Source organism: Malassezia sympodialis, genomic scaffold, assembly GCF_000349305.1.
Source record: "Malassezia sympodialis ATCC 42132 genomic scaffold, msy_sf_10, whole genome shotgun sequence".
Lineage (NCBI taxonomy): Eukaryota > Fungi > Basidiomycota > Malasseziomycetes > Malasseziales > Malasseziaceae > Malassezia > Malassezia sympodialis.
Window position 1 is genome coordinate 73,604 of NW_017387808.1, and position 19,385 is coordinate 92,988.

At 46.7% G+C, this 19,385-nt stretch overlaps 3 protein-coding genes across 3 annotated transcripts; 1 reads left to right on the forward strand and 2 right to left on the reverse strand.

Annotated features, from left to right (window-relative positions):
* Positions 1-2,019: 2,019 nt before the first annotated feature.
* Positions 2,020-3,612, reverse strand: PGA6 (Flavin-binding monooxygenase-like protein, ambiguous GPI prediction; the record flags this gene model as incomplete). The annotated part of the gene is made up of 2 exons (XM_018884027.1): positions 2,020-3,523; positions 3,548-3,612. 2 exons carry the CDS (start codon positions 3,610-3,612, stop codon positions 2,020-2,022), a joined length of 1,569 nt encoding a protein of 522 aa, XP_018740728.1.
* An 8,965-nt stretch (positions 3,613-12,577) lies between these two features.
* MSY001_2191 (uncharacterized protein) lies at positions 12,578-14,897 on the forward strand (the record flags this gene model as incomplete). The annotated part of the gene is made up of 2 exons (XM_018884028.1): positions 12,578-14,783; positions 14,815-14,897. The coding sequence occupies 2 exons, from the start codon at positions 12,578-12,580 to the stop codon at positions 14,895-14,897; spliced, it is 2,289 nt and encodes a 762-aa protein (XP_018740729.1).
* Positions 14,898-15,338: 441 nt separating this feature from the next.
* MSY001_2192 (uncharacterized protein) lies at positions 15,339-17,314 on the reverse strand (the record flags this gene model as incomplete). The annotated part of the gene is made up of 2 exons (XM_018884029.1): positions 15,339-16,540; positions 16,762-17,314. 2 exons carry the CDS (start codon positions 17,312-17,314, stop codon positions 15,339-15,341), a joined length of 1,755 nt encoding a protein of 584 aa, XP_018740730.1.
* Between the last annotated feature and the right edge of the window lie 2,071 nt (positions 17,315-19,385).

Consider the following 19,385-nt stretch of genomic DNA (forward strand, 5'->3'; position numbering starts at 1 on the left):
AGGCCAGATACTTTACTAATCCAAACAAAACAAGAAGATTGTCACGTGATATATCAGATGGTGGCAGCCAAGCCTTCCCCTTTGGTAGGAGAGTGCACTTTTTATTCGGTCCTGAATCAGGACGACAATTTATTGAGCAGCTCGATACCTCGATAAAACATTACGTAGCGATTCGTCATGATACCACCCAGGGCAACAACATCGTTGTAAATATAGATTTCAAGGGCAGTGTCGATAAATCATGATAATTTCTATTGGTCCAACAGTACCAATCCACGTGCGACGTTCTATAGACAGCGACATTTTGACCAACTCTCCACAAGATTGGGTGCCGAGAGTTCGCATTTGACGTACCAGTGTTGGGCACAAATTTGCCAAGTCCGATCCGAACTACCAACTTTGCGGCTCTCTCACAATCCTTGAACTCTGTGTTTAGAGGAAGATTCATCAAAGCTGTACTAAATTCGAATCTTCCTTTTTGCGGCCATCCTGCTTTTTTATTTCTTTTATTTTTTTCTTTTCTCGGATACCTTCCAATTCGTTTCATCTCGAAGGGCCCTTTCGCTTATTTTCTGTGCCCAGTATGGTTGAGGAAACTGATAGAGTCGGGACTTTCTTCCCAACATCTCGATATGTTTTGGCTCGCTCAGGCTCCAACTCACAGGAGGGTATCGAAAATAACCAAAAGCCGTTGCCAACCTCGCCGAGCACGCTATCGTTGGCAGAGCTAACTACGTCACCACCAAGTAAGCGACAGGGCCTTCGTTTACTACCATTTGACGCACTTATGAATCCTCGCTCTTGTCGGCGCTCTTCCGGAGCCTCATATTGTCGATCGCCGGAGCAATTAGTCCCTTTGCACTCGCCTCGTGAGGATCGAACGCACTCAGACGGTCGACATTCAGATGGTTCCTCCGTCCCATCTACTCTTGTCTCAACCAGTGAGCAGCATCCTGTGCGACGGAGATTCCAACCCTATCCGTCACTTTCCAAAAATGATAGGTATGATCTGGGACGTTTGGATTTTGCCACCATTACCTCTTGCACACGGGATACTCGCTCGCCTCGATCGCCTCATCCAGAATATGGAATGAAACCCCATTCACCTGATTTTTCTTACTTCTCGCCCCATGCACCGATTGTGGGACATCAGCGGGTCATGCCCCCGTCTGTGCTGACCTTCCGCGATGCATCACTGCGGCCCTATCTACGCCGCGCTGAGTCAGCGCCGCAATCGCGACCTGCGACGGTACTGCGTACCTACTCTGACAAAGTACTCTCAACGAACACGTCGTTCGCGAAGTCGCCACTGTCGTCTTGCTATGGCGCACAGACTCCTTTTAGGTCTTCTCTCCCAGATCATGATGGCTTTAACGACTACTCGAGTGGATCTCAAAGCAAACAGATATCTCTTTTACCAGACTCTGATTCTATGGTTTGGTCAAAACATCCGAAACAGGTTACGACCAGTATTAAGATGGATAAGTCTAATGGAAAGACTGGGAGAGCTGGCCGCCCATCGAATCGGTCGCGAAACTATGGGAACGTATGCCAGTCTTGTAACGCCACCACTACGCCGGAGTGGCGGAAAGGCCCAACTGGGCCACGAAGCCTATGTAATGCATGCGGGCTTCTGTATGCAAAAATGTGTCGAAAGAATGAGAACGATGCTGTTCTTGTGGCCCAATCAAAACATGAGGATACAGCTCAAGCCCGACAAGCCGCTATCGACGAATTATCGAAGCCTGAAAAACAACAACAGTTTCTTGAAGCGCTTCGTGCTGGCGTGCGTGCCGCTGCTCACTCAAAGAATCGTGCCCAGACAGGCTCAACACTGGAGGCTGGTACTCCTGTGAGCTCCAGTGCGGCTTGATTTTAGTCCTTTCTTACGAATCTTTGTTATGTATGGCTGTTGAATATCTTATATAAATTTGTGCACTTAGCTTTCTTGATTAGCCTATGTTTGACTCTATATCGGACATCCAGGTATTGGATGATCACGTTTAAAGGCAGCAGGCATTATTGAAGCGAAGGGAACGTGGGAAGCGCAATCGGCAATCGACGAACCCCGGCAGTGACACGCTTGAGCAGGTAAAATGTCGAGTAATGGAATTTGGGTGTACCGGTCTTGGTTTTGCTCCAAAAGCCATAGCTAAACAGGACAAAGAAACAGTACTTCAGGCGAAGCGGGCGGAAGCATAGGAATGACATGAACCAAAGGCACAGTTCCATGTATGTGAAGAAATCCAGTTGTCCTCCCGGCGCATGCTCCTTAATAAAATGAATACAATCGACCCAAAGACGCATATCACGGGGCTTTGGACGCGTGGCTTTGTCAAGTAGAAATAGGCTCAAAATACGCGCATAAATGCCGATGTGAATATGTCCAACAGTACCAACAGCATTGTGAAACGTGGAGTTAGTGCACAAAACGCTCCAGTCAACGACCGGGAAAACTTGCAGATACATGTTCGGAGCTTGGTACTTGTCTGGGAAAAGATCTTCGGGCAAGAAGTCGAAGGAAGGCCGCTCAAAGCCAGCAGCCAGTACAATCACGTCGGCACGGCTGAATGTCTTCTCACCTTCTTCTCCTTTCTTTTGAAAGCGAGTGCGTGCATTCCATTCAATACCATCTTCCTTGAGATCAATGACATCTCCACGTTGATAATCAGCGTGGCCTTCGCGCACATGCGTCAAAAAAGTGTTATTCACAATTGGCGTGCCAGTGAAGAATCCAGCCGTGGGGCACATTTTCTCTGCAAGATCACGGTAATGGAACTTCTTAAGCAGATATTCTGGAATGAACGAAAGCGGCATTTCACGTCCGAATGGTTGCAGGGACAGCAAGCAATCCACAACCATATTGCGTGGAATAATCCATTTGTCGCTGCGAGCAATAATAGTTGGCTTGGAGGCCCCAAGAGAATAGGCTGTTTCGGCGGCCTCAACTCCACTGGCGCCGCCACCAATGATTAATACTCTCTTGTCCTTGAAGTCAACCGAATCAAGCTGGCTGGAATGCACAATCTTGCCCTTGAACTTTTCTTGACCCGGAAGTTTGATCCACTTCGGTTTACCGCAGGTACCAATGGTAACGACAAGTCCGTCAAACACTTCAGACTGGTTGCCATTGATGACCCAACGAGTGTGACCCTTTCCGTCATCAAGAGGGGTTGAAGACGAATGTCGCTCCACCTTTGTCACCGGCGTGTTGAAACGAGTCCGCTCCTTTAGTCCATAACTAGTCCAAATACGACGGATGTTGCTGAGAATTTCGTCGCGATGGGGGTAAAAACCCTTCCATAGAACCAGTGGATGGAACCGATACATAATTGAGTTAATCTGTAATCCACTAGTTGAATTGACATTCGACCAGATGCCACCAGTTTCAGATTCAGCCTCAAAGATAGTAACATCAAATCCGTGTGAAATCAGTTGAGATGCCGTCGAGATACCAGTGAGACCAGCGCCAATCACAGCAACATGGCCAAATTTAACGTCGTTGGTCTTAGGTGGAATCGGACTAAACAGGCATGACACGATGCACTGAACCCACTCGTACAGATAAATTATAATAGCAGCAAAGAATCTCCATACACATTGGCAACCCATGTTGGAGAGGTTTCCAGGAAGGGCTTGATGGTCGGTAGTGGCGATTTAAGTTGCTAGCCCGCTGCATCCGGGAGATGCATGCGTTATCCGAATCGAGTATATTAGTCAGCATTCGTGCATGGGCCAACATGAAGGGAATGAATCCTGCTACACACTTCAGCCACAATCATGTTCATTCGATACTTGAGCAGTACTATTTCCCAGCAGATTGATAAGGAGCTCATGTCTTCAAACGGTGGGTTCAGTATAGACCAACTCATGGAACTTGCTGGTTTTTCTTGTGCGGAGGCTGTGTATCGTAGCTATCCCCCGCTTCAAGGCCATCGACGCGTGCTTATTGCTTGCGGCCCTGGAAACCAGGGTGGTGATGGCTTGGTTGCAGCAAGACATCTCAAACATTTTGGCTATCATCCTTTGGTCTGGTATCCAAAGCCTAAAGAAACTCCCCTTTTCCAAGGACTTCACCAGCAGCTCAAAAACTTGAACGTGGAATTCGTTACTCATGACAATTTCACATTGGAAACCTTAAATGCATCTGATATTGTTCTTGACGCTATATTCGGCTTTTCATTTAAGGGTGAGCCAAGGGAGCCGTTCAAGTCAGCGCTTGAGAATATGATTTCAGCTCAGCAAGGCGACCGACCTGTGCCTATTATATCTGTGGATATACCTTCTTCATGGAACGTTGATCTAGGGCCTGATACGTCCGATATTGCCCGAAAATTCATGCCAAATTCACTCGTATCTTTGACTGCCCCTAAGTTGGGGTCGAGATTTTTCAATGGTCAACATTGGTTGGGAGGTCGTTTTGTTGATCCTGTACTTGATGCGAAATTTGATCTTCGTTTACCGGCTTACCCTGGAGTGTCACAAATTGTAGACATTACTGAGGCTCGCCCTTTATACCAGTAGTTCATATTCTAAGGACTACCAGCTCCTATTTGGGTGGGGTAGGTAATGGCCTATATTGTCGAGACGATGTAGGTCGTGATAAAGTGTTTTCCGTTGGTGGCACATAAACGTATTCGTTAACCACATCAAGTTCTGAGCCCGCTGATGGCAATGAATCTTTTGATAAAGAAGCATCATCCGTCAGAATAGAATCGAGAGGCGGTAAATATTGTTTTGGAAGCAGCGATTCAGCCGCAGAATCGTTTGTACTTGCGTCAGGCGGGATTAAACCAGAACACGAAGGATCAGATACGTGGTTCTTTTCTGTACTGTCACAGTATAAGCAGTCCGCATTCTGGTTATTAAGAAACACTTTTTGGTCCATATCATTCGAGTTTAGAGAAGGGTAAAGAGATTCCATTTCAATGGCTTCGTCGAGTGAATGACGAGAAATGTCACAATTGAGGACAGAGTCATCGTCCATAGTATTTGCATCAGTAGAGACGGTGGCAGAAAGCGGGAGAAGGGTACTGTGTGGAATAGAAAGGAGATCTTCGGTGGTATATTTACTAGAGATAACAGGCCCTTGGTATAGTTGCCCTACCAGGTCCATGTATTGGGCACGGACAATGGGACGGGATAATGGTTGGTGAAGAAAAGGGTTACCGAACTGTCGCTCTAGTCTTTGATGGTCAGAATGGCTCACAATTTTTTGCATCTTATCGATACTGATTGCAGCAGGAGTGTACCAGCGAAAATTTGGTTCTAGTTTAAAGTGACAAAACAGAGCAAAAGCCACGACGAATAGAACCGGTGGAATACATGTAATGGCTTTTATCCAATTTTGCAAAAGGCCGACAACTAACGCAAGAATAATTTGCATACATGCAACTAGAGTCAAGAGACATTTCACGACCACACTCCATAGACGACCACCTGTCTCACTTTTTGTGAAACATACGTAGTACAATTGGTTCTTGTAAACAATTAGAGCCAGTATAAATACACCCGCACTGAAAGCCGTGACAATTGGAGCCAATGGGGCATAGATTAATCCCACTGCTGTCAACAGTAAAAGTTCAGCATAGGCCATCCAGTACGAAAAACTTTGAGGCTTTTTGAACATCCAAATATCTCGAGGCGTATGCGGTAAAATATAGCGATTGAGGAGAAGAAAGACCAACCTTCGTATCTGAGCGAGCTCAAATAGTAATAAGTAACCCCTTAGTACTATCCATGTCATCCAGTATGATGACAGGAGCTGGAATCGATGAGTAATTGCAGCCAAGATACCCGTAATAATATCGGCTACAGCCTCAGTGGCAGCTTGATTGTTATCAATAGCTGACTTGATCATCAAAGCAAGATCAAGAAACACACTGATTAAAGAGAAGAGAACAAATTGGGTTAATACAAGAAATATAAAGTACTGGGTAGTTAGGTGCAGATCACGAGATTGTCTTGTTCGAACGCCACGATAAATGATAATTTTGCGCATAATTTGGGGTAGAATAAGAGAAGCAGTCAATGATATCAAGGGAGGAACAATACCGGTGAGTGCAGCAAAAGATATTGAATGTTGCCAACGATCAATAAAGCTCGAAATAGAAGCAAATGCTTCAAGGTTGGAGACCAACGCCGCAAGTATCAATGGGATTGTATTTAGAAGAAACAATAACAGCAATAGAGCCCTGGCAAACCAGCGAGATTTTTGTCTTTCCAAAGAACTCATGGTTAAATTGGACCAAATGATATCCGATGGCCGGGGAGCAAGTCTTACGGAAAAGTCTTTGGGCTTAAGTTTTGAATAATGGTGAGCAGCAGAGTGTGCAATAAACACATTTGGTAAAGAAGCAAACCCATACGTTTCTGGTAGTGTAACTTCTGATTCACTTCGAGCAGAAATAATTTGATGCTCAAGATTGCGAAGCTCTTTGGTATAGTAATCGATCGCATCAACTCGAGTCCCACTGCATCTATACCATTCCTTATCAGGGGAGATTAGGGGCCGGTTTTGTAAATGGCTCCTTAAAGTTTTGTCGAGAGCCCGTTCAAGCTTGAGTACGATGTCTTTGTGTTGAGACAAGAGCGTAGGCAGATTATTCATACTTAAGCCAAGCTGCACTTCAGAAAACTTGTACAAAGAATTGGCTAACTCAAGGGACTCTCGCAAAGCGGCGTCAGTCACAATGTCGGGCGAAATATCCGTGAGCATAAGAGTTCTGGAAAAATAACTGCCTTGATACTCATTAGAGCCAAAATATTCCTGCCTTAACCGAATGACCTTTTGGTACGAACGGTAGATAAGGCCCAAAATTGCGACAGTTGCTAAATAGCCAAATGTAACATGAGCCCATAAACGTGGACCATCCACGTGTCCAATCGTAGCATACAAAAGTTTGTCATGGGTCTGGGAGCTTCTTCCAGAAGCGCTATTACTTTGTGGAACACTTTCATCAGAAGGGGAAGTGTATGTTGCATCCACAGGGACAAGCACGAGGCACATCGGTATAGCAATAACAGTAAGGGATATTGACATAAGTCGAACAAACTCAAGAAAAACCAAAGCATCTGTACCCGTCATTTTGAGGATGTCGTCGGCTCGCCATTGGTACACATTGCGAATCCAGCCCCAAGGTGTCATTCGAGTCTAGTGTGAGAGGTATATTACGTACCAATGCACCTAAAGCTTGAGGAGCAATCATGCGGGACTTGGGCGCATAGAGAGTCTAGATAGTGAGCATCCACAAACAACATACCCTATTCCAACGTCGACAAGCAAAGAAGACACATATTGTAGCGATACCGGCGACCAGCGCCACAGCTAAGAAGATGCCCACAGAAGAAAGCGACCTGCGCTGGGACTGGTGTTAATCAGTTTAAAACGTACCGAGCTAGTTTCGAATTGTTTTATGATATCTGTGGCACTGTCACGTTTCAACCCGGTGCCCATGGTTCTTGAAACATTCAAGGCAACAATAGTATAGAGCCACAATGGATTTGCTACTATTCATGCATTGCGAACCTCCACAGTGGCAGTGCAACGAGCGATCCATTTATCGCAGGCAACAGTTGCGTACAGATCCATACTTGTGCCCTACTTAGTGCAAACATTTGTGTCTAACGAAAAGCTGCAACGATAAAACAAGGCGACCATCAGGATTCATAATGAAACTCTCAGATCAAAAAGTGTAATTCATAATGAACTGGTAGCTATATTGTAGGCCAAGTCAGAGAGTTTCGACGAAATTTATTCCACATCATCTAGGACATTACAATAGATTCGGTGCATGTGTTAGTGTGTCCGTGAACGCAAAAGATGATGTTATGGTGCACTGTGAAGTCCCTTCGAGTTTCTCCTTTCATAATTTTAAAAATGCCCTTGCGATCTGCCGCGCCTGTTGATCGATGCACGCGTGGAGGAAATTTCAAACGGGACGACCGGTCAGACCTTTTTGTCTTCGCTCGAGGCGCCGCTTGCGCAGTGCTTTGACCTTGTATTGCTCCTTTTGTCACTTGTGCAACTGGTGCTTTTTGTTGGGAGACGGTTTCATTGCCTTTAAATTTGGTAGGGCTCTTAACACAACCAGACGAGGAGTATCATTTCCCACTAGAAGATTTTACCTCGCGTGAGGTATGCCTATTTCTGGCGTTGCTGTCGTGAGCGCATAAGTCAATGTCTGACACTATGCCAACAGATTTGGGACAGGGAACGGTACCAGACAAGCGTACGGCTGCCTTTGAAGATATCTTTGGTCGACGAAGCAGCCAATCACGGACCGGTGGCGCAACGCAATTAACAGCCCAGAGACAGACAAATACCGTGTCGCCATCTAGTACGAATCCCTTCGGAAATGTGCCTCAATACGTACCTAACTCTGGGGCTCCTAATAAGATGCACTCAGCTTCTCTCAATTCGAGAGGATCACATCGTGTCATATCCCAGCCCTCTCTCTCGAACTCATTTCGAATCTTTGAACCTGCCCGGAATAACGGCCAACCACAAAACATGCCGACTTCATTCTGTGCCAATACAGACGGCGTACATCAAGGTACTGTAAAAGCACCATCTTCTGGCGTTTTCCCTCCGCAACCCTCTGTATATCCACCACACTCGATTGAGCGTAGTTCGCATGGTTTAAATATCGCAATGGAAGATATGCATCTCGAGAATCCCCGACTCAAGCACTCAATTCCATTTCATCCAAAAACGAGTCGGAGTCAATCAACTAGCACCTCTTCTGCGATTCAGCAGGCGCTGCATGATCCTATGACAGATATATCGCGCACTGACGGAAACACAAGCATACCATCTACCAGCAGTCTGTCGATGACACCAGGTGCTTCGTCTAGGCAGCCGCCTCCTTTCCATCGTATCTCAATGGATCATGCACCATCCGCTGATGATTCAAGTATCAGCGCCTCTTCATATCAACACGGTATGACACGAAGCTTTGATCCTAATCATGACCTGAGAGCTGTTCAAAGCAATCTTGGTTTGGCCCGTGCCTATTGGTCAAGCGATGGGATGGCTTCTCCGGCCACAAGCACTCAATTAGATGCAACAGGCCATAAGCGAGATTCATCTCATTCAATGGTTGAAAGTACATCACCTCGCTCTAGCATTTATTTGAACCGCAATGATTCAAATGTTTCATTAACGCGGCTTGCGTCAGCTAATACCTTTACGCCTGTTCACTCGATGTCTCGACGTGATCCTCATGTGAATCCAGCTTTATTATCCCAGGTCGCTCAAGCATTTGAAGCGCATATTTTGCCTACTGATCGTTCAAAGAACGAGTTGACTTACACACATGCTTTTGATGGACGTGAAGCCGTGCATGCCTTGATGGATATCTGCAAAATCCAAGATAGGGGCCTGGCATTGTTACTGGGTCGTGCATTGGATGCACAGAAATTCTTTCATGAGGTTACATACGACCATCGTCTACGAGACTCGTCGAATGAGCTTTATCAATTTCGAAACCGTGGTTTTGGCCCCTTGGTTTACGGTACTGATTCTTCAGAGGGTATATCCAGGAATGGCTCAACAGGGTCTTTCAGTATCAACCCTTGGCGAGGATTACATCAACCTAATGACACTGACTTGAATTCGAAGCGAATGATACACTCTGATGTGACACAGGGCGTATCCACCTCTTATCCTACGGGTGTATTCACACCTCTTACAAAATGCTACAGTCCGACATGCTCGCCGGGAAATCAATGCTATTCAAGGTCATGTCCTAGGTATTCGCCACAAGATTCTCTTGCTCTTATGCAATCATTGAGGCATTCTGATAGCAACGAGGGTCTTGTGAACATCAATTCGCATCTCTGGGCCGAGACGGTGTCGAAAGAGGTTTACGAAAGTGTACCTGAACGGGAACGAAAACGCCAGGAGGTGATATTTGAGATTATTGCGACAGAGCGACAATATGTCCAAGACTTGGACTATTTACGCACCATTTGGATTCAGCCATTGAGTACTCAGCACATTATCCCTCCTCCTCGACGGGAAGAGTTTGTAAGCAAAGTATTTTGCAATTTGCTGGATATCCTCGCTATTAACATGCGACTTGCTGAAATGCTCACCCGGCGGCAAAAGCACCATTCTGTTGTGGAATACATTGGTGACATATTTGCGGAAATGGTACAGGAATTTGAGCCGTATGTCAAATATGGTGCGAATCAAGCATCAGCTAGGATTCGAGTTGTATCGGAACGCTCGTCAAATGCCGTTTTTGACATGTTTGTGGCCGATACCGAAAGAAAGGTCATATCTCGCAAGCTGGAACTCAATGGATATTTGACCAAGCCTACGACGCGCCTAGCACGCTACCCTCTGTTGTTTGAGCAGTTGTTAAAGTATACTACAGATGAAAATGTGGACAAAACTGTTCTTCCTAGAGTGATTTCGCACATACAGCGTCTTCTTAATCGAGTCAACGATGCGACGGGTCGAAGTGAAAATCGTATACAAATTGGGTTCTTGAGCAAGCAACTTGTATTTAAACCTCAGGACATGGTGGATCTACGACTAGATGATAATGAGCGTGAACTTGTGTTCAAAAGTTCGCTGAAAAAGCGTGGTACACAAAGTGACAGCTCTGAAATTCAAGTCTATTTGTTTGACCATGCTCTGTTAATGGTGAAAATCAAGATGGTTCATAAAACTGAGGTGTATCGCGTGTACAGGCGACCCATCCCGCTTGAACTTCTTCAAGTCACTATCTATGAAGATGGGAATATACAAAAAGGTCAAAAGCCTAGAGCCATTCATTCGAGCTCTTCCATGGGCCATCGTACATCCATTGGCCCTTCTCCCGGACATCCTATACCTAAGCAAGATGCCAAATCTGGCTATGCGATCACGTTTACATATCTAGGAAAGCAAGGATATTCTTTGACGTTGTGGGCAAGCACTATCAGCGGTCGCGACAAATGGTTCGAACATACTGAAGCGCGGCAAGAGATTGTACGCCAGCAAAGTCGCGTCTTTGACCTGGTTCCTGCATCATCTCTTCTGGTGGATCAGACGAACAACCGAATTGTATGCGCTGTGCCTTTTAATTTTGGTTGTCAGGTATTTTTTGCTAAGGAGGATGGTGTATACCTGTCGGATATGTGTGATCGCAGCCGTGCACCCTCTTTGTTGTTACCCTTGATCGGTATCACACAAATTGACCTGCTTGAGGACTATCAGATCTTGCTTGTGCTGGCAGAACAAGTGCTCTATACTTTTACTTTGGATACGCTCGATACGATGGATCCAGTTGGCTCTCTACGCCGTGGTCGACGCATTGCTTCCCACACGTCCTTTTTCAAAGCAGGTATTTGCATGGGAAGAACGCTTGTCTGTGTGGTGAAATCTGGTTCTCTCTCTTCTACGATTAAAACACTGGAACCTATTGAGTACAACCCGCGTGGAAAAAAACAGCAAACTCTTCGCAGATTCCGTCCAGGTGGTCAGGAGACGTTGCGTGTATTCAAAGAGTTTTATATTCCGACGGAATCTAGCTCCGTTCATTTCTTTAAGTCAAAGCTTTGTGTGGGCACGCCGAAAGGCTTTGAAATTGTGGACTTGGAAACTTTGGACACTCAGGGATTATTGGACCCTGCTGATATTTCCCTGGACTTCGTGCAACGTCGTGAAAACCTCAAGCCTATCGCGATTTTCCGTGTAGATGGTGAGTTTTTGCTTTGCTACAATGATTTTGCCTTCTATGTGAATAAGAATGGTTGGCGTGCACGAAGTGACTGGATCATCAACTGGGAAGGCAATCCTAATGCATTCGCAATGCACTATCCTTATGTCCTCGCATTTGAGCCGACTTTCATTGAAGTGCGTCATGTTGAAACAGGAGCATTGCATCAGGTTATCACAGGCTACAACTTACGTTGCCTCTTTGCTGACACTCTCCCTTCACGTTGGCATGGATCGCGTGTCCAAAAATTGGCACATGCTAGTCCGTTGCGTAATGCCTTGTCGAACGTGGCGTATGCAGAGTCTTTCCATGACGGTCCTACAAGTCCATCGTTCTCTGAGACAAACACAGTGACCAGTCCGATGTCTAGTTTGTTCTCTGCTCAGCGCCGAAACCCTGCTTGGGGCTCCGTGGCAGCTGCCAGTCCTACAATTTCGACGGGTATTGTGAGTCCAGGTTTGACCGGCACCAGTCCATCTACGAGTGGTAATCCCCATTTAATGGGCATTAGCACACCCTCTCCACCCTCTGTCGTCATGTCGCCTAATGCACCTTCACTAGACTCAGTTGCCCAGAGTCGAGGCATGATATTGTTTGTGGGCGATGCCACTCCATATATCATTCGCATGCATACCAGTCCTGTGTAAAATCCTCTATGGTACTTTAGCCTACGAATGCTCTTAATATGAACAAATAAATTAGTGCGATACCATATTCAATTTTTGACGCGTAACTTTAATAGCACTCGCATTCAGAGTCGCTGATGGCTGCGTGCATCGAACCTAGGCTTCACGAGGGGTCTGTCACGTGATAGTAAGAAATTTTATGCCACCTCGATCTAGTGTCGTGCTCCTGCGAGCTGCAATATGGGACGCCGTGCAAAGAACAAGCAACCCGCACCCCAGCCTCTACCGGAGATTCGGGATCCACCGAAGAAGGCTAATGCCAGTGATTTTTCTTCCAAGTCGCAGAAAGAAGACGCTGCTCATGCGAAAGCAATAGCAACGAAGAGCAAGCACCTGCCTCTAAAGGGGAAGAGTACACCCATACTCAAGGTCAGCCATAAGAGTCAAGACCGCAACCCTACAAAGAAGTATAAAACTTCACATAACTCCAAGGATGACATTGTTTCAAAACACAAGAAGAAACTAGATATGAGTGAGGATGAGGAGGAAGAGGGACTTGATGATGACGAGGCTTACGAGAACTTTGAAGGCGATAATGATCATGCCGAGGCCGTTGCAGACGATAATCAAGATGTTGAAGGTATTAAAAAGTATGGTATGGAGTCTTCTGATGAAGAAACTGGTGAACCTTCACAATCATTGTCTGAAGCTAGCATTCTCGCATCGCTAGGCTTGCCTAAGGATGGAAAGTTAAGTGCACGTCAGAAGAAAAAGGCACTTGCTGAAGCTGAGCGCCTTGAGCTTCTTCTGAAAAGCCATGGATATTCTCTTGATGATGAGGGGCAAGATCCCGGCGACGCCAATGATCAGGATGAATCTGGTGATGAACAACTTGATGATTTACCAGAGGAAGATGAAGAAGGCGATATCGAGTTGGATGACCAATTTGATGGTACTGAAGGGGACCTGCAGGATGAATTTACTGGAGATGAAGACGAGGAGGAACTAGATGATGTGCCTGAGGAGGATGAAGACCTCACCTTCGATAATGATAAGGAGGAGGAAGATGAGCGTGAAGATGAATCAGCTGAGGTTGGGCTAACTTCAGATGGAGACGGCGAAAACACGAGTGGCTTTCTCCTTCCTACTCTGGAAGAAGAGGAGCAGGAGCAGCGAGCTCCATTAGACCTCCAGTTCGTCCAGATGAGGATTCAGGAGGTGGTTTCGATTCTAGGAAACCTCGCCCACTTAGGAGAGCCTGGACGCTCGCGCGCTGACTATATGGATCGTCTTGCGAAGGACGTGCAGACATACTATGGCTATAATGAATTTTTGACCAATATGTTTTTGGAACTATTTTCGCCGGAGGAAGCCATTGCTTTCTTCGAAGCGAATGAAGTGCCTCGACCTGTGACAATCCGTGCCAATACTCTTCGTACACGTCGTCGAGACCTTGCCCAGAAACTGATCAATCGTGGAGTAAGTTTAGAACCTGTCGGTGCTTGGAGCAAAGTGGGACTGCAGGTCTTTGAGAGCTCGGTGCCAATTGGTGCTACACCGGAGTATCTGGTGGGTGACTACATGTTGCAAGCTGTATCTTCCTTTTTGCCTTGTATTGCGTTGGCTCCGCAGCCTAATGAACGCGTATTGGATATGGCTAGCGCCCCGGGCGGTAAGGTCACTTACCTTTCCGCCTTAATGCAGAACACTGGGTGTATATTTGCCAATGACAGCAACAAGGCACGCATCAAGAGTCTTACTGCCAACATTCATCGTATGGGGTGCCGAAATGTGGTCGTATGCAACTACGACGGTCGCCAATTCCCCAAGGTGATAGGTGGGTTCGACCGCGTCATGCTCGATTCTCCCTGCTCGGGTACAGGTGTCGTAAGTAAGGATCCCAGCGTGAAAACAAACAAGTCAAAGCGCGACTTTATATTGCTTTCTCAGCTACAAAAACAGCTTATTTTATGTGCTATTGACAGTGTCAACCCTAAGTCGGAGACGGGTGGCTATGTCGTGTACAGTACTTGCTCGGTAACCGTCGAAGAGAACGAGGAAGTCGTGGAATACGCACTGCGAAAACGACCAAATGTGCGTATCGTTCCTACTGGCATCGACTTTGGCCGCGACGGATTCAAGACGTTCCGTGGCAAGAAGTTTGACGAGCTCATGCCACTTTGCCGTCGCATCTTCCCCCATGTCCACAATATGGATGGCTTTTTCGTGTGCAAATTGAAGGTAGAGCCTATCAACAAGGGTGAGAAACGTCGTCAAGAGGCAGAAGCGGTGGAAATTGATAAAGCAGCGGAGCAATCAGCGCACGCTTCGTCAACATTGTCTTCTAAGGACACAAACAGAATGGAAGATGAGACGTCATTATTCAACGACGAAGAGGATTCAGCCATCATTGAGCGCTCTCGTGCTCGCATGGCGAAGAAGAGGCGTATGTAACTATGTAGAACATTACCAGCCAGTATCGAAGCGCTGGATTACACGGCTTGTGTCTTCCGCATCCATCTGTGCTCGCTTGCGCCTGAAGAAGATTGGGCAATCTTGATTCGAGCACAGCACATCGTGCGCAAGGGACCCTTGGCAACGCTGACAACATGTCCATAGGCGACTGAACTCGACCTCGACCTCAGAAGCTCTGGCGAGCTTCTCAAAGTAGATATCCATCTCTTTGGATTTACAATTAGGGCATACGGCAGCATTTTGGTCTTTCAGAGGAGTGCGACAGCCCAAACATAGTACTTTTTTGACAGCAAATTTCATCAAAGCGCCCACATTGGATGTCGCAACTTGAAGCACTCGCGTATGTTCACCACTCACTAGGGTTAGCTTCGGAGACGTACGCAAACTACTAGCGCGTGTGCCTAGAATTGGCTCGAAAATGCGCATCAATGGCTTAGAAAGCTGGTTTTCGAGATAATAGCGCGTATCGATAGGAATATTGTGCTCCAAGGCATACAGGGGATCCTCCGATTTTTCATAGGCGGCACTACCTGACGGTGAGAGTAGTCAACATACCTTTGCTGCCTTTCACAATCACATAGGCGACACGGTCTCCTAGAGCAGGAGCTGATCCGGCATCACGCTTGCGCATGCGCTCAGCAAGCTCGACATGGGCCTGTTTCGCAGCATAGTCCGCTTTGGCGAGGGCCTTGGAAATCACGAGCTGAGACATGTCGATCTTGTTCTGTAGGAGATCTGCAATGACTTGTTTGGTATATTCCTCTGCACCCTTGACATCTCGGTCGATGAGCATCTTGCGGAGACAAGTCTCAATCACGGTACGTACGAGGCGACAGTTGTCGCGACGCACTGTTTCAATGCCTTTGGTATCCATTTTGTCGTATCGGTCCGGATGAGTCCAGTAGAGCCCTGCATAGCGCTTTTTGTTGATAAGAAGATACGGGTAGTAAACCTTCTCGAACTCCAGACGAATTGGGCGAATAAAGGCTTTGGATACAAGCTCAGCTGCCTCCGCGCCCATTTCCATAGCTTTGCTGAGTTCGGAAACGCCAAACTTGACCATGACAGAGTCAGTATCACCATATATAACGACAGCGTCATGCTCATACCCGTTCTTGGTCGTATAATGTTCCTCTACACGGCGCTTTGTCTCCTCAATCATCTGACGACCGTAGGCGGTGACGCTCATGGAAATCTCAAGGCAAGGGAGACGCCCCACAGTTGCACCAGTGAAACCATAGACAGAGTTGGCGCTCACCTTTAGCGCAAGCTGCCGACCGTCAAGGACGGCGCGCCGTAGAGGATCTGTTTCTTTTTTCAAATCTGCCTTGGCCGCCTTACGAGCAGCCAGCAAATTCTCAAGTACCTCCGGTAGAAGACCTTTGCGCAAAGACGACTTCACAAAGCAGTTATTGTTGGGGGTTACAACATAGTCCTTGTCTTGAACGAGTTGCAAGCGGTCAATAGTGCGCTTGTCAAGCAACGTCGTGTAGCACAGATTATGAGCCATCATAATGGATGGATACAGTGACGCAAAGTCTAACGTAGCGATGGGCTTGTCATAATAACCTTGCTTAGGGTCGAGTACTGTAGCACCTTCATACTGCTCGTCACCGCCATCTCCTTTGTACGCAGGAATAAGGTAGCCATCATCGCGAGCTTTCCGAAATAACTGCGAAATCACTTTGATTTGTTGTCCACGGCTGAGCAGGTAATTGAATGGTACACCTGTAACACGTGCCATTTCAGTATAATTAATCAGGCACATGAGTTTATCCATGAGACGCTGGGGAAGGTAGGCATCCTGTCGTTAGATGAGAGCCACGTACCTTTAAGCAGTATATGGCTAGACGGCGTCGAGACTCTGGCCCTGAATTTTGGAGCTCAGTAATGAGCGAATGGTGAACATCCTCCTTTTGTTCCTCTGATGGTTAGCAAATAATACGCACTGAGGAACTCAAACGACACTGAATTAAGAGAATAGCTACGCAGCTTGTAGTCTCGTTGCATGACTTGAAGCATATCTAGTTGAATTCGACCTTGCAGCTCCGTATGTTTGGAATCGCGAGTGCCGTATGCTTTTGACGAGAAGTGGGTGTCCTTGGCCTCAGTCCGAGCGTCTGATGTTAGCAGTTGCAACGCACTCTTCTCACGACCAAGAAATGGAAAGTTAGTCACTTTGAGCGATTTGGCACGATCCAGGAGGTAAGGAAAATCAAAGTTGGAGATGTTGTAACCGATGACCACATCTGGATCCACGCGTTGCACAAAGTCGGCCCAAGCCTCAAGTAAATCTTTCTCGTTATCAAATGACATGACATGACAACCAACGATGTGAGAGCAAGAACCAAGAGTGAAGATGTTTTTCACGAAAGGTGATGACTCCCCTTGTCTTGTGACCATGTTGGCGATTTGAATCACAGGATCAACAGAGGGGTCAGGAAAAACGCCCTTTCGACCGGCGCATTCGATATCGAAACTAAGGGTTCGAAGAGGCGCCATTTTTAACCATTCGCCGTGAGGTGCATGAGAAAGTACCGCATCAGGTCTCCCGTTAGTGCAATAAATATACGCACTGGCAGTCCACCTCAATCTGGCATCGCGAAATGCAGGTATTAGGCGAACGAATTGAGTAACGACCGGCTTTGATTTCAACCCAGTTCATACCAACAATGTTTAGATCAATCATGAATCGCAGAGTGTATGCGACGTTATCAAAAGACTCAGATGGCTCTCCAGAGACAAATAAATCCCTAAACCCGATTTCTCCTCGTTCAAACGAGCGTGTCTGGTCAGTAGTTTGCATACGTATCTCTAATACGGGGAAGGTAGCGTAAATCTGCGACAGTAATTTTGATGAATGCAATATTCTCTGGTCCGGTATATTGCATCAAATTCTTTTTGCTTTCCAGAGAGATATCAAATACGGATCCGGCACCAAAAGTGGTCTGCGTAAATCGACAGGAAACGTACATTTAGGTAGTTTTTAAAATCGCCGCAGGTTGCTTGGGTAAATCCACGGGGAGCATGAACAAAAAAGTATGGCAAGAATCCATGCACATGAACTAGGACTGGGTTTCCCTCCTTTCGGGTCAATTCGCTTTAGAAACTCACCATCGTAGAGCCATACATCCTGATAGCTGGTGGTGCATGAGGAAGTTGACATTCTTCCACATCAATTTGCTGGAACACTGGCATTAGTTTCATTCTCATACCAATAGAGTCATTATTCGGATCAATACATGAAAGCTCAGGTCGTGCCCAGGTGGTGGTAGGGTCAACTGTCATAAGAGTGAAACAGACATACTGATTTCATGTTCTTTGGCAGTGTGCAAGCTCGCAAGCGTGTCACTGAATGATCCAGTTTGCTTCTCAGTTTTTCGCTTCTTGTTTGAGCTAAAAGTGAGCAAAATTTGACCCTACCTAACATCCACCATCGCGTCCGTGACGGGTTGCGGTGCCGACGCGTCGCGAACGTGCGCGTCGAAGTGGATGCGCATGCCACGTGGCGTGATCGAAAGGCCACGCCACGAAGATCGATGGCCATCTTAATACTCTCCACGTACAACGGAGGACAAGCTTCGATGATACGTACGAGGCAATCCCTCCAGCGCCTTTGGAGAGTATCTTCGAGGCCCTGGAAGGCTTATAGATATTCAAGCGCTATTGAATGGCACGCAAGAGTGGACGATTCTCGTGTGGCGTCAGTCATAACGCCAGCTGCCCACATCCATACGAGTGGCACATGTTTGCTTCCCCGCAACAAGGGTGGCTCGAATCGTGGACTGATAGGACCTGAAGATGATCCTGAATCCAAACAAAAGAGAATAAATTCTCCGAGTACGACATGCTCTGAGCGTGACATGGTGAACAAATCTGATTCTGCCCAGAAATGCATTGATGAACAGGCTCCTTCGGACGATAATCAAGGTCATGAGAATAGGAGCGCCAATGGCGGGAGCTCAAGTGGTTCCGAAGGTGACAATGGAAATGATGGGGACGGCAAGAAAGGTGACAAGCCCTCCATGATGGTTTCTCGGAACACCGTTCCCACAGTATATCCTCAGGTCTTGGCTCTTCCCATTACGCGCCGACCCCTTTTCCCTGGCTTTTATAAGGCCGTTGTTATTAAAAACTCCCAAGTGTGTGCTGCAATTAAGGAGGCGATGGAGCGTGGACAGCCCTATGTTGGCGCATTTCTGCTCAAGGATGAAGAAGAAGATTCAGATGTCATTGCCAATTTGGACCGTGTGCATCGTGTTGGAGTCTTTGCGCAAATCACTAGTATTTTTCCGACAAATACAAGTGGTAAAGCTGATGCTTCAGAGGATGGTATCACAGCTGTTCTGTATCCTCATCGTCGGATTGTGATTGACGAATTGATAACGCCAGTGCAAAAGGGAGATGAAAATGAGCCGATTCCAGAATCTTTGAGCTCTGTTGATGCAGAAAAATCCAACAAAGAGCTCGACACTATGCGGAATAGCGAATCAAGTCCAACAGAGTCGAAAGTCGACTCTCAAGTGAATGAAAAAACTTTAGATCAAGTGAATACTGGCGAGGATCTTCCATC